Source organism: Eschrichtius robustus, chromosome 10 (assembly GCF_028021215.1).
Source record: "Eschrichtius robustus isolate mEscRob2 chromosome 10, mEscRob2.pri, whole genome shotgun sequence".
Lineage (NCBI taxonomy): Eukaryota > Metazoa > Chordata > Mammalia > Artiodactyla > Eschrichtiidae > Eschrichtius > Eschrichtius robustus.
This window is the reverse complement of record NC_090833.1, coordinates 37,465,688-37,487,686: the sequence shown is the minus strand read 5'-3', so window position 1 is coordinate 37,487,686 and position 21,999 is coordinate 37,465,688. Positions and strand designations below refer to the sequence as shown.

The window sequence follows — 21,999 nt, the reverse complement described above, 5'->3', positions numbered from 1 at the left end:
TATAAAGCATAGTAGCTTTATTCTTACTTATTTTCCAATTTCCCATAGCACTTACTCTTTCAACCCTACTGTGATATGTGTGACTTTTCTTCTGTCTCCCACCTTGAGATGCTGTGTGAATTTTGTCCTCTCTCCTTCTACACACAGGTTTTATTAGCTACATTATCCACCTTACTGCTCCTATTCCTTATTCCTCGTATCCTGCTCTTCTGTCACTGGTAACTCCATTGCTGGTCACTTGTTCCCCTTTCTCCTTTTTTTTTCTCCCTAATGTATTATGTGGTAACATCTAACATTCATTTTGGTACTTCTCATTTATCTTTAGTATTTCTTTGTCTTATTTCCAGGACTAGATTGTTCATTTCTTAAGGGCAAGGAGGGCATCTTCACTTACTGTGAATTTGCCTAGCTCAGAATCTTATATACATGTGTGCACATATACTGTTGATTGAGTTAACAGAACAGAAACTTCCCCAGAGCTCTGGGGATGAGGCATAAACAGAGCTCTCAGACTTCTCTTAGTTGGGCCATCTGAGCAGATGTAGATAAGAGACTTCTCACAGAAGATATCCTCATTGTTTGGGCTTTATTCCCCAGAGTTCCCTGAAGAACAGATTTTCTTCTTTATCTGTCCAAGTCAAGCTGTAAAGACCTCTGGCTATTTCTTTTAGCTATTGGCTTGAGAGGCTATTTAGGACTTGCTTTGGGAATATTGTATATGTATCCCCAAGCAATTTTTCTTTTCCAGATTCAAAAGATTTGGGGCTGTTACATATATTTTTCCAAGGCTAATCAATTAATTAGGCTGAATGAAACTGTGTGCCAGAAGCTCAGTTTCCCCACTGTGAATGCCCTAACATAGTGGCTGGGTTTAGTCACCTACTTTTTGGTTTTGAACAGCTCTCCAGATAGCTTGGAAGTTTTTAGAGATAGGAGCTAGGTCCTATATTGTGTGTCTTCCCCAATGTACCAAGCCATATGAATTGTACATGTCAGGGAACATAAGTGAAAAAAATGAACTCAGTACTTTTCTATTCTGCTGTATTTATGTAAAAGGGGCAAATTTGCTTTGCTTCACTTGTTTTCAACACACTTGATATGAATTTTATGGCTATAAGGCCACATCCTAAACTAGTGAATCTGAGAACAGGTATCTTAATAGTACAACAGGGAAGCCAAGCTATCTCTAAAGCACAAACTCGAAACTTCTACATGTGATTAATAGCTGTTGTTTTCCTGAGAATACCTTTCTGCTTTTCCTGCTGGAATTGGCCTTTTCTCATCTTTCTTACATTTCCCCTCAAATAACCTTGTGTTTCCATAAGAGCTTTCTGGAGAATGTTTTTAGCATTAACATAAGTGTTTGCTTGTTTCACCTTAAGTCCATAATTATTTTTGAGTTAACCCTTCCAAGCTGATATTCTTCCATGTATGACACTGCTTTTGCTTAGTGGTCACCTGGCTCTCTGGAATAATTTCTTTTTAAATAATTTTTCCTTGTTATTATTACAGGAAAATCATTGTGTTTATCATTATCCTGTGATCATTTTGTTTATAAGTGACAGTACCTGCTTTAACTGATAATGAACTAGCACACTCCAGTGTCCCTCAACTGCCTCTGACCACATGTTCCCATCAAACTTAGATCTTCTCATGGCCCCTTTTACTTTTGCTTGGATTCCCTTTCATATTTGTTATAAAGAAGCCTTGCTTTTTCCTCATAGTTCCCTGTATCCAGAGGTATAAGTTGGAGGCAGTGCTAGTATTACAATAAAACATATAAAACTGTTGCTTAAGTTTGGAGATTGTAGGCAGACACTCCTGGCAGTAATGCCCTCATTGCTTGGCTTCATTTTTCTTGTGAAACTGTATTAGTCTAACCATGATTGTAGCTCCAAAGGAGAGGGAACAGACTGACTGGCATTTTTCTGTGCATACCCTACATAGGTTTCTAGGAACCTAAAGAGTGGTTGCAGCATCAGGGACATTTTGATTTTTCCCTGATGACAGGATCCTGATCAGGACATACTCAAGGTTTAGCAAAACAGGAGATGTAGATGTTTCTTTCATATTACCTGGTTTTCTAAAAAAGGGCTTTCTTCTTTCCTTCAGTGAGATTAGTCGCCTGGACCTGGGTCTAAGTGTGGAAGTATGGAACAAAGGACTGATCTGGGACACCATGGTGGGGACTGTGTGGATTGCACTGAAGACTATTCGTCAGTCAGATGAGGTCAGTCAGTGCATTGCCCATTTGGAGGTAGGGTTCTAGCCCTTGCTTCTCCGCATCCTAGCTCCATTCAGCTAATGTTCATCCATATAGCTCAGATTTCTCTGCCCCCTTTCTAATTAGAGGACATAAAACCAGCTTATTCCTAATGTCACCCAGAGGTTCAGGGGATTTTATTTAAGTCTGGCCTTCCCTCTGCCCTGTGACTGAGCTCAGAGGTACCAGAGTACCTATTTAGCCTTATAAGGTAGATAGCCCCTTCTGAGTACTCTGTGTGTGTGTGGTGGTGGTAGGGTGGGTGGGATCAGCAGGGTGAAGGAGGGGAGTGTGAGGGAGGAGGAGAGAGGGGTGGGGGGAGAGGAAGAGAGAGAGAGAGAGAGTGTGTGTGTGTGTGTGTGTGAGAGAAAGAGAGAGAGAGAGAGAGATCTAGGATACCTGTGGCTTCTGCATTCCCTCTAAGACACTGTTCTGAGAGGAGTCCCATTAAACTTCCTCAGCCAGCTCTTTGAGTCACCTATACCAGGGACCTGATTTCGGTCTTCCTTCTTCCACATATAACCTTAACAGAGTTTAAGGAACTACAGGCTTGGCAATTGGTATTCACACTTGTCTTAATACACTATTTTCAAGACTGAATTTCCACTCCACTTTACCAGATTAGAACATAACTCAGCATCATTTCCCTATGACACTCACTTTGAATATTTTCACTGTGGTCCCAGTTCAGGTCAACTTAACTAGCAATGTTACTAGCTCTTTAGTGATTAGAAATAGTGACACATTAAGTGACATAGTCATTAAGAATTGTACAGATTAAATATTGATCCATGGAGATGCTTTGTTTTTGAGTTTAGCGCTCTGGAAATTCTATCCTCGGTGGGCTGGCAGAAAGCTGAGCACAGTGAAAGCTGCTCTCCCACCAAAGAGGGAGAACAGAAGCCACATACAGCAGAGGCTGGTGGTGACTCTGATGTGTTTGCCTCATTAGGATATGTGAATGGCCCTCAGAAGCTCTCTGACAACGAAAATGAGAGAAAAAGACCTGGCCTTTTAACCAAGAGGGTAATCATGAAAGAGTGAAGTTTAATCTTAGATCTCTTTTCTAGGAAGGGCCTGGGGAATGGTCCACATTGGAGGCAGAGACATTAATGAAAGATGATGAGATCTGTGGAACTAAAAACCCAACTCCCCATAAAATTTTGCTGGATACAAGATTTGAGTTGCCTTTTGGTGAGTCTGATTAGATTTAAAAAACCATTTAATACTTTTTACCACATTGTTTGAAATTGTTTGTTAGTTGTTTTCTTACTGTGTCTTTTGTCAGCCATCTCCTTTCAGGGCATTCTGTCTTCCACTCCATTCCCTATAACACCTAGCTCAGGAATGTGCAAAGTAGACTCTAGAATGGTGCTCATTAAAGAATCCACACTGAAAGCATTCTTTTCAAGTCATTTAGTTTCTTATAACTGTTTATTATAATAAAATACCTGCTTGTCAGAGTATCAATGATTTATTCTTTTGATAATATTTTAACATTTATTGCCTTGAAGTGAATATATACCTTGTGATTTGTCAATTTAAGCATTGAAGTAGCACTAATAAATAGAATAGTAATTTACAAAGTAATTTTAAAAATCACACAAAAAGGGCTTCCCTGGTGGCTCAGTGGTTAAGAATCCACTTGCCAACGCAGGGGACAGGGTTCTAGCCCTGGTCCGGGAAGATCCCACGTGCTGTGGAGCAACTAAGCCCGTGCGCTGCAACTACTGAGCCTGTGCTCTAGAGCCCGCGAGCCACAACTACTGAAGCCCGGGCGCCTAGAGCCTGTACTCCGCAACAAGAGAAGCCACTGCAATGAGTAGCCCATGCACCGCAACGAAGAGGAGCCCCGGCTCAACACAACTAGAGAAAGCCGATGCAGCAGTGAAGACCCAACGCAGCCAAAAAAAAGAAAAAAGAAAAAATCACACAAAAATACATGTTCCTTATAAAAATTCAAATAGCATGGAAATGTACCTGGATAAAAAGTTAAGTTTCTCTTCCTACTTCTTTTGACCTCCTTTGCATTCCCCAGAAATAAACCACTGTTAACTTTCTTGTGTCTTGGTTTAGGCACAAGAAATTTCTTCTCTAGAAATTTATTTTGACAAAATTTGGGTCATACTCTATGTACTATATATGGTGATAGTATTGTATAAACTAAAGCATATTATCTTGGACATCATTTCATGTTATACTTTAAGATCTATCTTGCTGATCTCAACAGCTGCTTTATATCATAAGTTATCTAAGCAATCCTTTTTTTTGCAATCCTTTATTGATTGACATGTAAGTTGTTTCCAGTTTTTTTTGATATACCGCTGTAACGAACAGCTTTATCTATGCCCATTTATGAATCTAGGATAAATTCCTTAAAGTAGAATTTAAAGAATAGGTCAAATCTACAAACAATAAATAATGGAGAGGGTGTGGAGAAAAGGGAACCTTCCTACACTGTTGATGGGAAACAAAATTGGTACAGCCACTATGGAGAACAATATGGAGGTTCCATAAAAAACTAAAAATAGAACTACCCTATGACCCACCAATCCCACTACTGGTCATATACCTGGAGAAAACCATAATTCAAAACGACACATGCACCCCAATGTTCATTGCAGCACTATTTACAATAGCCAGGACATGGAAGCAACCTAAATGTCCATCAATAGAGGAATGGATAAAGAAGATGTGGTACATGTATACAATGGAATATTACTCAGCCATAAAAAGGAACGAAATTGGGTCATTTGTAGAGATGTGGATGGACCTAGAGAGTGTCATATGGAGTGAAGTAAGTCAGAAAGAAAGAGAAAAACAAATATCGTATATTAATGCGTATATGTGAAATCTAGAAAAACGGTATAGATGATCTTATTTGCAAAGCAGAAATAGAGACACAGACGTAGAGAACAAACAGTATGGATACCAAGGCGGAAAGCAGGGCAGGTGGGAGGAATTGGGAGATTGGGATTGACATATATACACTACTGATACTATGTGTAAGAGATAACTAATGAGAACATACTGCGTAAAGCACAGGGAAGTCTACTCTGGGGACCTAAAAGGAAGGAAATCCAAAAAAGAGGGGATATATGTATATGTATAGCTGATTCATTTTGCTGTACAGTAGAAGCTAACACAACATTGTAAATCAACTATACTCCAATAAAAATTAATTAAATAAAGAATAGGTAAAAGGTATGTGCATCATTACTCTTCCTAGTACTGCCAAGTTGCTTGTGTTAAAAAAAAAAAAGATTGTACCAGTTTATATTTCTACCAACTATGTCTCAGGTGTCTCTTTTCTGCATATCTTTGCCAACATTTTGTAATTTCCCAATTTTTAAATGTTGGTATCTTGTTTAATTTAATTTAACTTTATACAGTTTTAATTTTGACTGTTTACTGATATTCATGTATACTATTGTTGTTGCTGCTGTCTTATGATTTCAATCTATTTATATGTTGTACCTTATGGTGATTTGAGCAAAAATGGCATGATTTTCCAGTAAGCTCAGAAATAACTAAACTCAGAGCAACTATTACTTCAGAAAAATAGAAAAGAAGACTTTCTTGTGTGTCTGTAGGCCAAGTTGCAGGTGAAGAGAAAAGTAATTGGAGTTCTTGCTTGTGGCTTAGTTGCTTGTATTCTTAATGCTGTGTTCTCAGCTGTACTAGTCTGGAATGGAGTTTCTGTCTTGTTGAATTGGGAGGGGGGTGGGTGGGGATGGGTCTTGGTTCAAATACAACAGAAATTGGCTATTCTTAAAGTTGTAGTAGATTTTCTTGAATATATGTTTCTTAGGACCATTTCTAGAGACTTTAAATGGTATTTTTTAAAAGTATATTCTCTAGGAAGTAGATCCGTGGAGCTCCTCACACTGCCATGCTGGAAGTTGGTCAGTCGACTCCCCGTTGCATTTTAAGTAAACATTCCTCTCTTTCAAAACTGCATCACTTGTTTTGTGTCATAGGGAGTAGTATACATTTCTATTTAGATTTTGTTTCATAAGGGCACTTGCATAGTTTATTTTGGTATCTCTAATGTTTTCTTGGCACGTAATAGGCACCTAATAAAATTTTTTTTTGAATAAACGTTAAGGTAAACTCTCAGATAAGTGTCTTTGTGAGTTAATGTGAGTGTGCTAATAAGCTTTTGTCTGTATGATAACCATGTTTGGGATATAGTTTTTGAAAACTTAAAGGGTCCTTCTTAAGGAAGATTTTGGCTTGCAGCATGCCATATTTCAGCAAAGGAATTTTCCTTTGGATAATTAAGAAACCTCTGAAATATTCTATTAAATTTTATACCATCATCTTTTAAAATTAGTAACTTTTAATTTTTAAAATTATGTTGTAAGTTCAGAAAATACAGGTGTGCAAAAGGACAAAGATTTCTTGTGATCTCACCTACTAGAGATGTTTTTTATGTTATGTTTCTTTTAGTTTTTTTAATACACATATACAGTTTTTCCTATAAAATGGCACTGTATATATTACATTTTAATGTGTTTTATTTACCAATAACATAATTATAATATAAATGTTATATAAAATGTGTTTCAGTGGTTGATTTTATTTTATTGTATGAATGCACAATAATAATAAAAATAACATTCGTTGACCAGTAACTGTGTGCAGTGGGTATATCACGAAGCATTTACAAATGTTACCTCATTTAATCCTCACTTCAATCCTTTGAGGTAGACCCAAATATTATTTCCATTTTAGAGATGAGGAAACAGAGGCAGAAAGTATTTAAATCTTTTGCCTAAGGTCATTTAGATAGTAAGTGGTAAAGCCAGCATTGAAACTCGGATGATTTGGCTCCAGAGCCTAGGCTTTTAATTTAAACTGTAATATATTTAACCACTCCTCTTGTTGGATACTTAGATTGTTCAAAGTTTGTACTATTATAAATAGTACTGCAATAAACATCCTTGTAGCTCTGTATTTTTCTCCTTAAAGCTATTTTGAGGGGTGAGGCAGTAATACATGCACAATGGTTTAAAAAGTTACTCAGGGAAAATTAGGTCTCCCTCACAAATCAGTTATCTTTCTTTCTTATAGGCTACCACAATTAATACTTTCTTGTATATCTTTCCAGGGGCAGTCTTTGAATCTATAAGCATATATGTAGACCCCCAACCCCTATTAAAAACAAATAGTAGCATATTCTAACACATTCACTGTCCCTTGCTGTTTTCTACTTAACAATGTATCTTGGTGAACTTGTTCTACATCAGAACTTATAGACTGCAGCAGAGCAGCTCTTCCTCCCCTCTCACTTCTTTTCAACAAGTGCAAAGTAAACCATTTTATGGCTGAGGAGTGCTGTACAAATTAGGTAGTAAATTACTTGAAGGTTTTATTATAAGACTTTGAAATATTGCCACCAATTGCTGAAGAGCGGTTTGAGGGGAAGGAGGTGAAATTTTGGATAGGAGGGACAAAGGAGAAAGGACTGTATTTGATTCCTTCATGTGGACTACTAAAAAGTGTACCTGTTTAAATGTCACCAAAGTTGACCTGATCCATATTTTGTCTCAGTGTTTCTCTTTTGTGCTGAATATATGGGTACGTTTGATTTTTTAGTTTTAATTTTAATTTTATTTATTTCTTTTTGGCTGCGTTGGGTCTTCGTTGCTGCGCACGGGCTTTCTCTACTTGCAACGAGCGGGAGCTACTCTTCCTTGCGGTGTGCGGGCTTCTCATTGCGGTGGCTTTGCTTGTTGCGAAGCAGAGGCTCTAGGCGTGCGGGCTTCAGTAGTTGTGGCACGTGGGCTCAGTAGTTGTGGCGCACGGGCTCTAGAGCGCAGGCTCGGTAGTTGTGGCGCGCAGGCTTAGTTGTTCCGCGGCATGTGAGATCTTCCCGGACCAGGGCTCGAACCCGAGTCCCCTGCACTGGCAGGTGGATTCTTAACCACTGCGCCACCAGGGAAGCCCACATTTGATGTTTTTAAAAGATGTTTCATTTTTTTGGAAGTTGTTATAGTCCATCTTAAATATATACAATGAGGGTATGTGTACCATTTTTCTTTACTCTTTTTTTTATTGTGGTAAAATACATGTAACACAAAATTAACTATCTCAGCCATTTAAAATATACAATTCAGTGGTATGAATACATTCATAACGCTGTGCTACCATCACCATTATTCATATCCATAGCTCTTTTCATCTTGCAAAACTGAAACTCTATACCCATTAAACAATAACTCCCCATTCCCCTCTGCCCCCAGCCCCTGGCAACCACCATTCTACTTTCTATCTCTGATTTTGACTACTCTAAGTACCTCATATAATTGGAATCATACAGTATTTGTTTTTTTGTGACTGGCTTATTTCACTTAGCATAATATCCTCAAGGTTCATCTATGCTGTAGCATATGTCAAAATTTCCTCCCTTTTTAAGACTGAATAATATTCCCTAGTATGTATATATCACATTTTGCTTATCTATTCAGTCATTGATGGACATTTAGGTTGCTTCCACATTTTAGCTATTATGAATAATGCTGTGAACATGGGTATGCAAATATTTCTTTGAGATACTGCTTTCAGTTCTTTTGGGTACATACCCAGAAGTGGAATTTCTGGATCATATGGTAATTCTATTTTTAATTTTTTGAAGAATTGCCATGCTGTTCTCCACAGTAGCTGTACCATTTTACACTACCACCAACAGTGTACAAGGGTTCCAATTTCTCCACATCCTCACCAACACTTGTTATTTTGTTTTTTGGGGTTTTTTCCCCCTGTTTTTTTGATAGTAGCCATCCCAATGAGTGTGCAGTGGTATCTCATTGTAGTTTCCCTAATGATTGAGCATCTTTTTATGTGCTTTTTGGCTATTTTTATATCTTCTTTGGAGAAACGTCTATCAAGTCCTTTGCCCATTTTTGAATTGGGTTTTTGTTACTGTTGAGTTTTAGGAGTTCTTTGTATATTCTGGGGATTAATCCCTTATCAGATATATGATTTGCAAATATTTTCTCCTATTCTGTGTGTTACCTTTTCATTCTGTTGATACTGTCTTTTGATGCAGAAAAGTTTTTAATTTTAATGAAGTCTAATTTGTCTATTTTTTGTTGTTGTTGCCTGTGCCTTTGGTGTCCTATCCAAGAAATCACTGCTAAATCCAGTGTTGGGCAGTTTTGGCCCTATGTTTTTTTCTAAGAGTTTTCTAGTTTTGGGTCTTGCATTTAGGTTTTGATCCATTTTGAGTTAATTTTTCTATATGATGTTAAATAAGGGTCCACCTTCATTTTGTGCATGTAGGTACTCAGTTATCCTAGCACCTTTTCTTTCTTTTTCTTAAATTAATTTTTAGATAAACCCACACACATATGGTCACCTTATCTTTGATAAAGGAGGCAAGAATATACAGTGGAGAAAAGACAGCCTCTTCAATAAGTGGTGCTGGGAAAATTGGACAGATACATGTAAAAGTATGAAATTAGAACACTCCCTGACACCATGCACAAAAATAAACTCAAAATGGATTAAAGACCTAAATGTAAGGCCAGACACTATCAAACTCTTAGAGGAAAACATAGGCAGAACACTCTATGACATACATCACAGCAAGACTCTTTTTGACCCAGCTCCCAGAGAAATGGAAATAAGAACACAAATAAACAAATGGGACCTAATGAAACTTAAAAGCTTTTGCACAGCAAAGGAAACCATAAACAAGACCAAAAGACAACCCTCAGAATGGGAGAAAATATTTGCAAATGAAGCAACTGACAAAGGATTAATCTCCAAGATTTACAAGCAGCTCATGCAGCTCAATAACAAAAAAACGAACAACCCAATCCAAAAAAGGGCAGAAGACCTAAATAGACATTTCTCCAAAGAAGATATACAGATGGCCTACAGACACATGAAAGAATGCTCAACAACATTAATCATTAGAGAAATGCAAATCAAAACTACAATGAGATATCATCTCACACCGATCAGAATGGCCATCATCAAAAAATCTAGAAACAATAAATGCTGGAGAGGGTGTGGAGGAAAGGGAACACTCTTGCACTGTTGGTGGGAATGTAAATTGATACAGCCACTATGGAGAACAGTATGGAGGTTCCTTAAAAAACTACAAATAGAACTACCATACGACCCAGCAATCCCACTACTGGGCATATACCCTGAGAAAACCGTAGGTCAAAAAGAGTCATGTACCAAAATGTTCATTGCAGCTCTATTTACAATAGCCAGGACATGGAAGCAACCTAAATGTCCATCAACAGATGAATGGATAAAGAAGATGTGGCACATATATACAATGGAATATTACTCAGCCATAAAAAGAAATGAAATGGAGGTATTTGTAATGAGGTGGATGGAGTTAGAGTCTGTCATACAGAGTGAAGTAAGTCAGAAAGAGAAAAACAAATACAGTATGCTAACACATATATATGGAATCTAAGGAAAAAAAAAAAAAAGCCATGAAGAACCTAGTGGCAAGACGGGAATAAAGACACAGACCTACTAGAGAATGGACTTGAGGATATGGGGAGGGGGTGGGGTGAGATGTGACAGGGTAAGAGAGTGTCATGGACATACATACACTACCAAGTGTAAAATAGATAGCTAGTGGGAAGCAGCCACATAGCACAGGGAGATCAGCTCGGTGCTTTGTGACCACCTAGAGGGGTGGGATGGGGAGGGTGGGAGGGAGGGAGATGCAAGAGGGAAGAGATATGGGAACATATTGTATGTGTATAACTGATTCACTTTGTTATAAAGCAGAAGCTAACACACCATTGTAAGGCAATTATACTTCAATAAAGATGTTTAAAAAAAAATTAATTTTTATTGGAGTATAGTTGATTTACAAGGTTGTGTTCGTTTCTGCTGTACAGCAAAGTGAATCAGTTATACATATACATATATCCACTCTTTTTTAGATTCTTTTCCCATATAGGTCATTACAGATTATTGAGTAGCGTTCCCTGTGCTATATAGTAGGTCCTTATTAGTTATCTATTTTATACATATGTCAATCCCAATGTTGCAATTTATCCCTCCCCCCCTTAGTAACCATAGTTTGTTTTCTACAACTGTGACCCTATTTCTGTTTTGTAAATAGGTTCATTTGTACCATTTTTTTTTTAGATTCCACATATAAGTGATATCATATATTTGTCTTTCTCTGTCTGACTTAACTTCACTCAGTATGACAATCTCTAGGTCCATCCATTTTGCTGCAAATGGCATTATTTCATTCTTTTTTATGGCTGAGTAATATTCCATTGTATATATGTACCACATCTTCTTTATCCATTCACCTGTCGATGGACATTTAGGTTGCTTCCATGTCCTGGCTATTGTAAATAGTGCTGCAATGAACATTGGGGTGCATATATCTTTTTGAATTATGGTTTTCTCCAGGTATATGCCTGGGAGTGGGATTGCTGGATCATATGGTAGCTCTATTTTTAGTTTTTTAAGGAACCTCTATACTGTTCTCCATACTGGCTGTACAAAGTTACTTTCCCACCAACAGTGTAGGAGGGTTCCCTTTTCTCCACACCCTCTCCAGCATTTATTGTTTGTAGATTTCTTAATGATGGCCATTCTGACTGGTGTGAGGTGATACCTCATTGTGGTTTTGATTTGCATTTCTCTAATAATTAGCGATGTTGAGCATCTTTTCATGTGCCTCTTGGCCATCTGTATGTCTTCTTTGGAGAAATGTCTATTTAGATCTTCTGCCCATTTTTTGATCGGGTTGTTTGTTTTTTGATATTGAGCTGCATGAGCTGTTGGTGTATTTTGGAGATTAATCCCTTTTTGTTCACTTCGTTTGCAAATATTTTCTCCCATTCTGTGGGTTGTCTTTTCATTTTGTTTATGGTTTCCTTTGCTGTGAGAGCTTTTAAGTTTCATTAGGTCCCTTTTGTTTATTTTTGTTTTTATTTTCATTACTCTAGGAGGTGGATCAAAAAAGATCTTGCTGTGATTTATGTCAGAGAGTGTTTTGCCTATGTTTTCTCTCTTTTTTTAAAAAAATTTATTTTTTTTTTAAATAAGATTTTATTTATTTTTGATTTTTAATTGAAGTGTAGTTGATCCACTGTGTTGTGTCAGTTTCAGGTGTATAGCAAAGTGATCCAGTTATAATACGTACACATCTGTTTTTTTTCAAATTCTTTTCCCTCATAGGTTACTACAAAATATTGAGTATAGTTCCCTGTGCTATACAGCAGGTCCCCGTTTTCTGTTTATATTTAGTAGTGCCAGCACCATTTCTTTTTTTTTTTAAATAAATTTACTTATTTATTTATTTATTTTTGGCTGCATTGGGTCTTCGTTGCTGCGCACGGGCTTTCTCTAGTTGTGGCGAGTGGAGGCTACTCCTCGTTGTGGTGCACGGGCTTCTCGTTGTGGTGGCTTCTCTTGTTGTGGAGCATGGGCTTTAGGCGCCGGGCTTCAGTAGTTGTGGCATGTGGGCTCAGTAGTTGTGGCTCACGGGCTCTAGAGTGCAGGCTCAGTAGTTGTGGCACACGGGCTTAGTTGCTCCGTGGCATGTGAGATCTTCCCAGACCAGGGCTTGAACCAGTGTCCCCTGCGTTGGCAGGCGGATTCTTAACCACTGCGTCACCAGGGAAGTCCCAGCACCATTTCTTGAAAGGACGCTTTTCCCCATTGAATGTTCTTGGTACCCTTGAAAAAAATCATTTGATCATATATGTAAGGCCTTATTTCTGGGCTCTCTAGTCTCTTTTATTGGTCTATATGTCTGTCTTTATGTCAGTAGCATACCGTTTTGATTTACTATAGCTTTTTTAAAAAATTTATTTTATTTATTTATTTTTGGCTGCTTTGGTTCTTTGTTGCCATGCGTGGCTTTCTCTAGTTGCGGCAAGCAGGGGCTATTCTTTGGTGTGGTGTGTGGGCTTCTCATTGCTGTGGCTTCTATTGTTGCGGAGCACGGGCTCTAGGCACGTGGGCTTCAGTAGTTGTGGCACGTGGGCTCGGTAGTTGTGGCTCACGGGCTCTAGAGCTCAAGCTCAGTAGTAGTGGCGCATGGGCTTAGTTGCTCCGTGGCGTGTGGGATCTTCCTGGGCCAGGGCTCGAACCCGTGTTCCCTGCATTGGCAGGCAGATTCTTAACCACTGTGCCACCAGGGAAGCCCTACTATAGCTTTTTAGTAGGTTTTGAAATAAGGAAGTATGAGTCCTCTAGCTTTGTTCTTCCTTTTCAAGAATATTTTGGGTATTTGGGGTCTGTTGAGATTCCATATGGATAGGGTTTTATATTTCTGTAAAAAAAAAATTGGGATTTTAATAGCAACTGTGTTGGATCTTTCAGTCACTTTAGGAGGTATTGACATCTTAACAATATTAAATCTTCTGATCCATTGGGAATAGTAATATATTATTTTGGTTTTTGTGAAGATTCAAGATAATGTTCATGGCAAGAACCAAGCCATCAGTAAAATTAGTCCATCACCACCACCCTTCTAACTTAGATTGTTTGATTGAATAAAGTATTATCAACCTATGATAAAATTATTAACCTGGTAATGTGGTTTCTTCTTTTTTGTGATAGATATCCCAGAGGAGGAAGCCAGATATTGGACCTACAAATTGGAGCAAATCAATGCCTTGGGAACTGACAATGAGGTAGGAACTGTTTTTTACAATGTAAAGAGTGTCTTTATAGGACACTTTAAGGGAGCGACCCAGGAACATGTTGAAGAATGACAGAATTTAAACTGCATTAAAGAAAAAAGGTAGCTAGAAGATTGCCTATTATTAGAAAGATCTATCTGCTTTTTCTTTTCTTCCCATTGTCCCCCAGAAGTGGCTGAATTGGCGCTAGTCTGGCTCTAGACTGTTGGGGAGCAAGCTTATACTAGGGAATCTGTCCTCTTGTTACACAGATGAGCAGAAGCCTTTTTTTTCTGCTTATTCCCAGATTTTTGGATATGTATCCTTATTGTGTGCTCTTTTTAGGAATGTTTAGACTATTGCATTGCTTAGTCCCGCTGTCCTAACTTATTTCCAGAGATGAGTTTTGTGCACAGAATAGAACACAATCAGCTCACCCTGGGCCAGCAAGAATGGGGAATGTTTTTGTTGGTGGTGGTGGAGGGAAAAGATAAGTTTTCTTACTTTAGGGCATGTTGGGCTATTAGAAAATTTGTCTGGTAGGCAACCTGTTAGGAAACATCTGGTAAGCAACGTCATGAGAGAATCTGAAGCTCAGGGTATGATGAGGTCGGGCATAGAGTTTGGATTTATCAACATATTTGTAGCAATTGAAGTCATAGGAATAGAAGAGCTCACTCAGGTAAAGTATGTAGAAAGAGTATTGAAGAACAGGGACAAAACCTTGGGAAGCATCAAAGGTAGAATCCTGAGAAACAAAAGAGACTGAGGAAGAGCTGCCTGAAAGAGAGAGTAGGAGAACCAGAAAAAAGTTTATGGAACAAAGGGAAAAAAAAGTTTTGAGGCAGAAATTCTTGACAGTGTGAAATATTACCGAGAGCAAAGAAGATGAGTGATGAAGTGGAGCCATTGGATTTGTCAATTAATGATCAATATCCACAGGTTAGTACAGGAAGCCAAAATGCAGTGATTTGATGAGTGTGTTAGTTTCTCAGGGCTGCCAAAACAAAGTACCACATACTGGTGGCTTGCAGCAACAGAAATTTATTCTCTCACAGTTCTGGTGGCTAAAATTCTGACATCAGGTGTTGGCGGGATCAGTTCCTTCTGGAGGTTTTGAGGAAGAAGCTGTCCCAGGCGTTTCTTCTACTTTCTGGTGCTTCCTAGCAGTCTTTGCTGTTCCTTGGCTTATAGACACATTATTTCAGTCTCTGTCTCCACTATCACATGCCTTCCTGGGTTGTGTCTGCCTATCCTCACGATACGTTCTCATCTCTTTTTGTGTCTGTGTTCAAATTTCCATTGATTTTTGTGGGGGCACCAGTCATTGGATTAACTCGATTACATCTGCAGAGACTCTATTTCCAGATAAGGTCACATTCATAGGTACTGGGGATTAGGACTTCACAACATATCTTTTTATTTTTTTTTTGTAGGCAGATTATGTCTTGCCTCACTTTTAGTGATGTTAAAATTACACAGTGGACTCAACTTGGTGTCAGCCTATTTCATCCATTTTAAAGTGATCCTACCAGCCTTTTACCTAATGGTTTTAGCAGCAAATAATAATCATTATTTTATTAGGGTTGCACAATGATGATTTTCTAATTATATCATCTCTTCAACATTTATTATCTATGATTTGTCTGCCTCATCAGCTATTTGGTTCACTTGAAATAAAGTCCGTGCAAGAAAAACATTCTCTTTAGCAATTTTCAAAATAATGAGCTGTTGCATAAGCAGCTTCTCAAGGTGACCAGTGAGTTGTTTTCTTTTTTTTAGTGGCATATTATTATCAATTTATGAATTTTGATATATTTGTGTTTCAATCCATTGCAATCTTTATTCTTTTTGATGCTAAACTTGTCTCATCTTTGGTTAGTGGGAGCGTCTTCCTTTCTTTTTTCTATTTTTATCATGAAAAAATTTTAAACAAATATAAAAGTTGAAGGACTAGTAAAATGAAACCTGTACACTTATCTCCAAGATTCAGTGATTATCAAAATTTGGTCATACTCGCTGCAAAACCATTTTAAAAACACAATGTAGAATCTTATCTTTTTTTTTCTGATGGTGTGCAACAGTTCCCATCCACAGCAGCCTCTTGGGTCAAGACTGGCCTAGGGATCTACCACTTGACAGAGTGGAAATGTATCACTATTTATTACTTTTCCTACTCATGGAAAATTAGGTTTTCACTATTATAAATGCATGCTTCAGTGAACATCTCTGACCCTGTTTCTCTCTGCTTATGTATGGGAGATTCTCTGGCTATATACCTGGAAATAGAATTGCTTTGTTGTGGAATGTGCTCTGTGTAATGTTACTAGATGTTGCTAAGTTGTTCTCTAAAATAATTATACCAATTTATATTCCAGTTTTTCTGCTGCTCTGTATCCTTACTGATACTTGTTATTGCCAGATTTAAAATTTGTGCTAATCTAATGAGTTTAGAGCTTTATCATTTAAATTTGCATTTGTCCGTTTATTGGTGACATTCATTTAGTCATTTATTCACCAGATAACTTATTGAGCACTATGTACCAGGCCCTGTCGTAGGTGCTTGGTATACATCAGAAGTTAAAACAAAGATCAACGTCCTCTTGGATCAAATAGGAGGAGACAGACAATAAGCAGGAAACGTAATAAATATAGTTAAGCATCAAAAGTTGAGAAGTCTTATAGGAGGAAAACCTATTTTCTCCATGCAGTTTTTACACTTCTTTTGTTAGGTTTATTCCTAATCATTGTGAATGGTATATTTAAAAATTACACTTTCTAATAGGTCATTGCTATCTATATAAGGCAATGCTGCTCAATTTTTTTTTTTTTAGTATTGATCTTATTCACCAACTCTTATTAATTCTACTAGTTTAGAGATTCCTTTGGGTTTTTTAGTTTTTGCATCTTTGAATAATAAGTTTTTATCTCTTTTCAATCCTTATGTCTTATATTTTAAGTGAAATTTTTACATATGTTTTTATTAACAGACTTAAATATTAAGCAGTTTGTAGAGAGGGCTTCCATATCACATCTTACCCGCCCCCTCCCTCTAGTTTTCCTTATTATTAACATTTTACATTAGTATGGTACATTTATTACAATTAATGAGCCAATATTGATATATTATTATTAACTAAAGGTTAATATTTTATATTTCTATTTATTTTGTTTTATTAAATAAAAATCCTTAGTTTTTTTTCAAATTTCCTTAGTTTTTATTTCATGCGTTTTTTTGGTTCCATTACCCCATAAAGGACACTGGATTACATTTAGTTGTAATATCTCCTTAGGCTTCTCTTGGCTGTAATATTTTCTCAGACTTTCCTTGTTTTTGGTGACCCCTTATTTTTAAAAATTCATTGTGTAAAACATCCTGTGTAATTTTTAATGGTGAAAGTGGGGAAGCCTTGTCTTTTTCCTGACTATAAGGGGAATGCTTCATAAATCTTGAAGTATGATATTTGCTGTAGATTTTGATAGGTACGCTTTATCAGATTAAGGAAATTCCATTTTCTTTCTGATTTTCTAAGATATTTTGTCATGAAAAAGTAAGGGATTTTATCAAGATCTTATCTGCATTGTTCGATCACAAAGTTTTTCTCCTTTAGTCTGTTTGTGTGGTGAATGGCATGAATAGATTTTCAGATATTGAACTGTCCTTTCATTTAAAGTCCTTCTGGTCATGATACATGAAAATTTATATGCCAGCATTCATACATATGCGTACATATTCACACAGAAATATAAAGACTTATTTATGATAAATAAATGTCATATGATTTGGTTTGGTAATCTAGGATTTTTGCATCTGTATTCATAAATGAGATTGGCCTATAATTTTCCTTACTTGTACTACTTTTATTTTCTTGTACATAGGTATTATGGATTTTTTTCCTTAGCTCTCTTAATATTATTAATTAGGCTCTAGCTGGTCTTCAGCTTTCTGCTTTGGACCTGAAAGAGATTCATTAAATATGTCTGCTGGAAATATCTACTCTCATCTATTAAGTCTGAATTCTTCTAGTTTAATGCTTAAAGTTTTATGATTTCATCACTGTTGTGCCTGTGTACTGCCTATAAAAATCACCATTATTTATAATAGTTATTATAACCAAGTCCCTTTGTTACTTTGGAGTGGGTTGTTTAGCCTTTAAGAAGTTTTGAACTTTTTTATGATTGACAGTTTTACTAATACTCTTATATTGTTTAAACTGTGCTTGACTTCTGATCCTTCCCCTAAAGGAAATAGTAATAGCACTGTCTACCTCTGATATTTGTATTGTAGTTTGTTTCTTGTAAAGTACTTTATATATAAAAGTATATTTATATACAAAAAGTGTTTTGTATTTTGTATCCAACCACTTGAAATGCCCTTCACCACTAACACTCATGTGTAAACCACCATCAACTTTCATCTGGACAATTGCAATAATTAGTCTTATTTCCCCTCTGGTTGCCTACAGTTCTTCTCACACAGAAGCCAGAGTGATTTTTAAAGTATAATGAAGTCATATCCCTCTGGTGTTTAAAACTTTACATACCTTCTCAATAGACTACAGTAAAATCTAAACTCTTTACCATGATTACAAACTCTATTCCCCCAGTGCCTGGAACAAGGCCTTGCACATAATAGGCACTCAAGAAATATCTGTTGAATGAATGACTCCTCCAGTGTTAGAGAAGCTCTGTCTTGCCCAGAATCTTATAGTTTATTAATAAATGGCAGAGTCAGGATGAAAACTCATATTTGCAACTTATATTTGCAAGTTGCTAGACCAAGTTATGTTTTCCCAATCCTCCAATGGGCTCTGAACCAAACCATTTTTTCTTCCAGACTCTGTGTACCTGTGTTAATTTGTTTATACCTTTTTCTTTTTGTTTTGCCTTTCCAAATCTTGTCCATCTTCAAGACTTGAACTTAATTTGGCTCCCTTTTATTGAACTTTCTTTTCATGGCTTCAGTACTCTGTTTTTTGGTGGTGATAGTGGTGGGTTGTGTTGGGGAGGTTAGAGTATAACTGGGAAGGGGACACTAGTAAATACCAGATGTTGTATTACATGCTTACGTAAGTAATTTCACTTCCCACGTGACCTTGTGAGGGAGGAAGCCTCATCTTTTTAAAGATGGAGAAAACTCAAGTCTCAGAGAGCTTTTCAGTTCCATCACCCAAATGGGGAAATCTATATATTATTTGAGTTTTCTAAGTCCTCTGAGCTTCTAAGGCTAAGCCTTCTACAGCTGCCTGGTAGAGCTGGAATGGTGCCCAGGTGCCCTTGGTCAGAACAGCCTTCCTGCTATCCTGCTTTAGCCTGTTACATTGGGCCAATGCCATATCTGATAGTCTGGCCTGTATGTCAGGATCACACAGGGAAATCAGCAGGATGATCTGTTTCTGTTTGATAAGAAATTTGACTCCAGTCAAATGCTAAACCTTTTTATAGGTAGCTATAGTTTTTTTGTTGTTGTTTTGTTTTGTTTTTCTCCTTCTTCTTAACTTGGGCCTCTTACCATGTTTGTTTTTTTTTTTTTCTCCTTTCTGCCTCTAGTATTCTAGTCAAGAAGAAAGCCAGAGGAAACCATTGCCTACTGCTGCCGCCCAGTGTTGTAAGTGAGAAACTTGTCTTTGAATCTCTTCTTAATCACAACTTTCTGTCAGTTCTCCAAATGTGGCTTATTTTGAGTTGGGGAGGTTGGAGATGTGGTATGTATAAACAGGAGATATTCCAGAAATATACCTTATTCAGGCCCACACTGCCAATGGCTATCTGTCCTTTAGCTTTAAGAAGAGATCTTTTGGTTTTGTGTGGCTGTAGGTAGGGCAATGGTACTCTTTTTTTCTCCATTTGCCCGCTTTTACCCCTGGAGGAATGATTTCTCCCATTCTGTCCCCATTTATCTGTTATTATCCTTTAAGACTCAGTTTAAATGTTACCCCCTCTGGGAAATCTTCATGCTGTTTCCTCCTTCTCCACAGTCTAGCTTAGATCTTTCCTCTGCTTCCATAGTATCCTGTACATACATCCATCATATAACCTATCATATATTATAATCTATGTATATTTCTTTGACAAGAAAGCAGAATTTTTAAAGGTATAGAATCTTCCATTTGTATTCCTAGTATCTGGCTCAATACCTGATACATAGTATAGTAAGCCTCAGTAAAGTTTGATAAACGATTAACTGAGTGAGAGAACTTGTCATTTCTTCTGAGATTAACTTATCCAGACCACACAAATTCCTTCTTGAAATGAGCCGTGCATTGTTGGTATATTGGTATCTTCTCAGCTTCTCTCAGAACAGCTTGAAGAGATACCGAAGGACTGACTTGAAATCAGTTCTCTTTCACTTTTTCAACCTGTGGGGGTGGGTGTGCATATGTTGTGTTTCTTTTGTTTTGCTATGGTGTTTCTGAATCAATGCCAAACTTTTAGTAACTGCAGGTTGATAGTGGTGGTGATAGTGGTAGTAGTTATTGTAGTAATACTAGTAATAATAAGAACCACAGCAGCTAACGTATTTTGAGGTTTTATCGTATGCCAGATGCTGCTGTAAGAGCTAAAATATACTAACTTATTTAATCTTCACAACAACCCTAAGACATAGATTTTACTGTTTTCCTCATTTTTAAGATGAGGGAACTGAGATTGAGTTATTTGCCACAGATCACATAGGTAGTAAGTGGTGAAGTAAATATTCAGATATAGACAATCTGACTCTATAGCCCATGCATTGAACCACTATGTTATACTATTTCCTTCATATTGTTTCTGAAAAGGAAAACCTCCATTCATGGTTTATAAATCCATTGGATGCCTTCCATTCTATTGGCTACTTACTTTCCTGATAAAAGTAAGACCACTGGCAGAGGTCAACACTTTTTCTTTATTTAAAGAAAACCTATTTTTCATATGACTTATTACTTTTGTTTTTGCCATTTAGAAACTAGGATTTATCAAATATTTAGGGTCATGGGAGACCACAAGAATCTGAATTGAAGACCAAGTTGTGAATTAAAGTCTATAGGTCATTTCCAAAACTCATTGCAATGAGCTAATTTTGAGTTTTTAATCTTTTAAATCTTTTTCCAGGACTGCTAATGAGACCTGAAATAGAACGATTGAGATTTCTCTTGCCATTCCTTCCTGGGTCCATTTGATGAAATGCAGTTCACGTGATTAAAGAGCAAATGCCTAGAGGGCAGGAGGAAATAAGAGGCTATAATAATCAGCAACTTTATTAATTCTCTTACATTTTTTATATGTTTACCAGCTAATTTGTTTTTATATGCATAGACTGTTCCTGTCTTTTGACTACTCCCTAATATATATATGTATTTTTTTTTACCATTTTTTTAAATAGATCTTTATTGGACTATAATTGCTTCACAATACCGTGTTAGCTTCTGTTGCACAACACAAAGTGAATCAGCCATATGCATACACATGTCCCCATATCCCCTCCCTCTTGAGCCTCCCTCCCACCCTCCCTATCCCACCCCTCTAGGTGGTCACAAAGCACCGAGCTGATCTCCCTGTGCAATGCAGCTGCTTCCCACTAGTTATCTATTTTACATTTGGTAGTGTATATATGTCAATGCTACTCTCTCACTTCGTCCCAGCTTCTCCTTCCCCACCGTGTCCTCAAGTCCGTTCTCTATGGCTGCGTCTTTATTCCTGTCCTGCCCCTAGGTTCATCAGAACCATTTTTCAAAAAAGATCTTGCTGTGGTTTATGTCAAAGAGTGTTTTTCCTATGTTTTCCTCTAAAAGTTTTATACTGTCTGGTCTTACATTTAAGTCTTTAATCCATTTGGAGTTTATTTTTGTGTATGGTGTTAGGTAGTGTTCTAATTTCATTCTTTTACGTGTAGCTGTCCAGTTTTCCCAGCACCAGTTATTGAAGAGGCTGTCTTTTCTCCATTGTATGTTCTTGCCTCCTTTGTTGTAAATTGGGTGCCCATTATGTGTGTGGGTTTATCTCTGGGCTTTCTATCCTGTTCCATTGACCTATATTTCTGTTTTTGTGCCAGTACCATACTGTCTTGATTACTGTAGCTTTGTGGTATAGTTTGAAGTTGGGGAGCCTGATTCCTCCAACTCT

At 37.2% G+C, this 21,999-nt stretch overlaps 1 protein-coding gene across 2 annotated transcripts in view; it reads left to right on the top strand.

Moving 5' to 3' along the window:
• UNC13B (unc-13 homolog B) overlaps nt 1-21,999 on the top strand; it is a 233,920-nt gene that overhangs the window by 64,922 nt on the left and 146,999 nt on the right. For both annotated transcript variants that reach the window (XM_068551975.1, XM_068551974.1), the window contains 4 exons: nt 2,113-2,230; nt 3,334-3,457; nt 13,835-13,908; nt 19,447-19,504. In XM_068551975.1, coding sequence (XP_068408076.1) covers nt 2,113-2,230; nt 3,334-3,457; nt 13,835-13,908; nt 19,447-19,504 — 374 coding nt within the window. The remainder of the gene's footprint in view (nt 1-2,112; nt 2,231-3,333; nt 3,458-13,834; nt 13,909-19,446; nt 19,505-21,999) is intronic.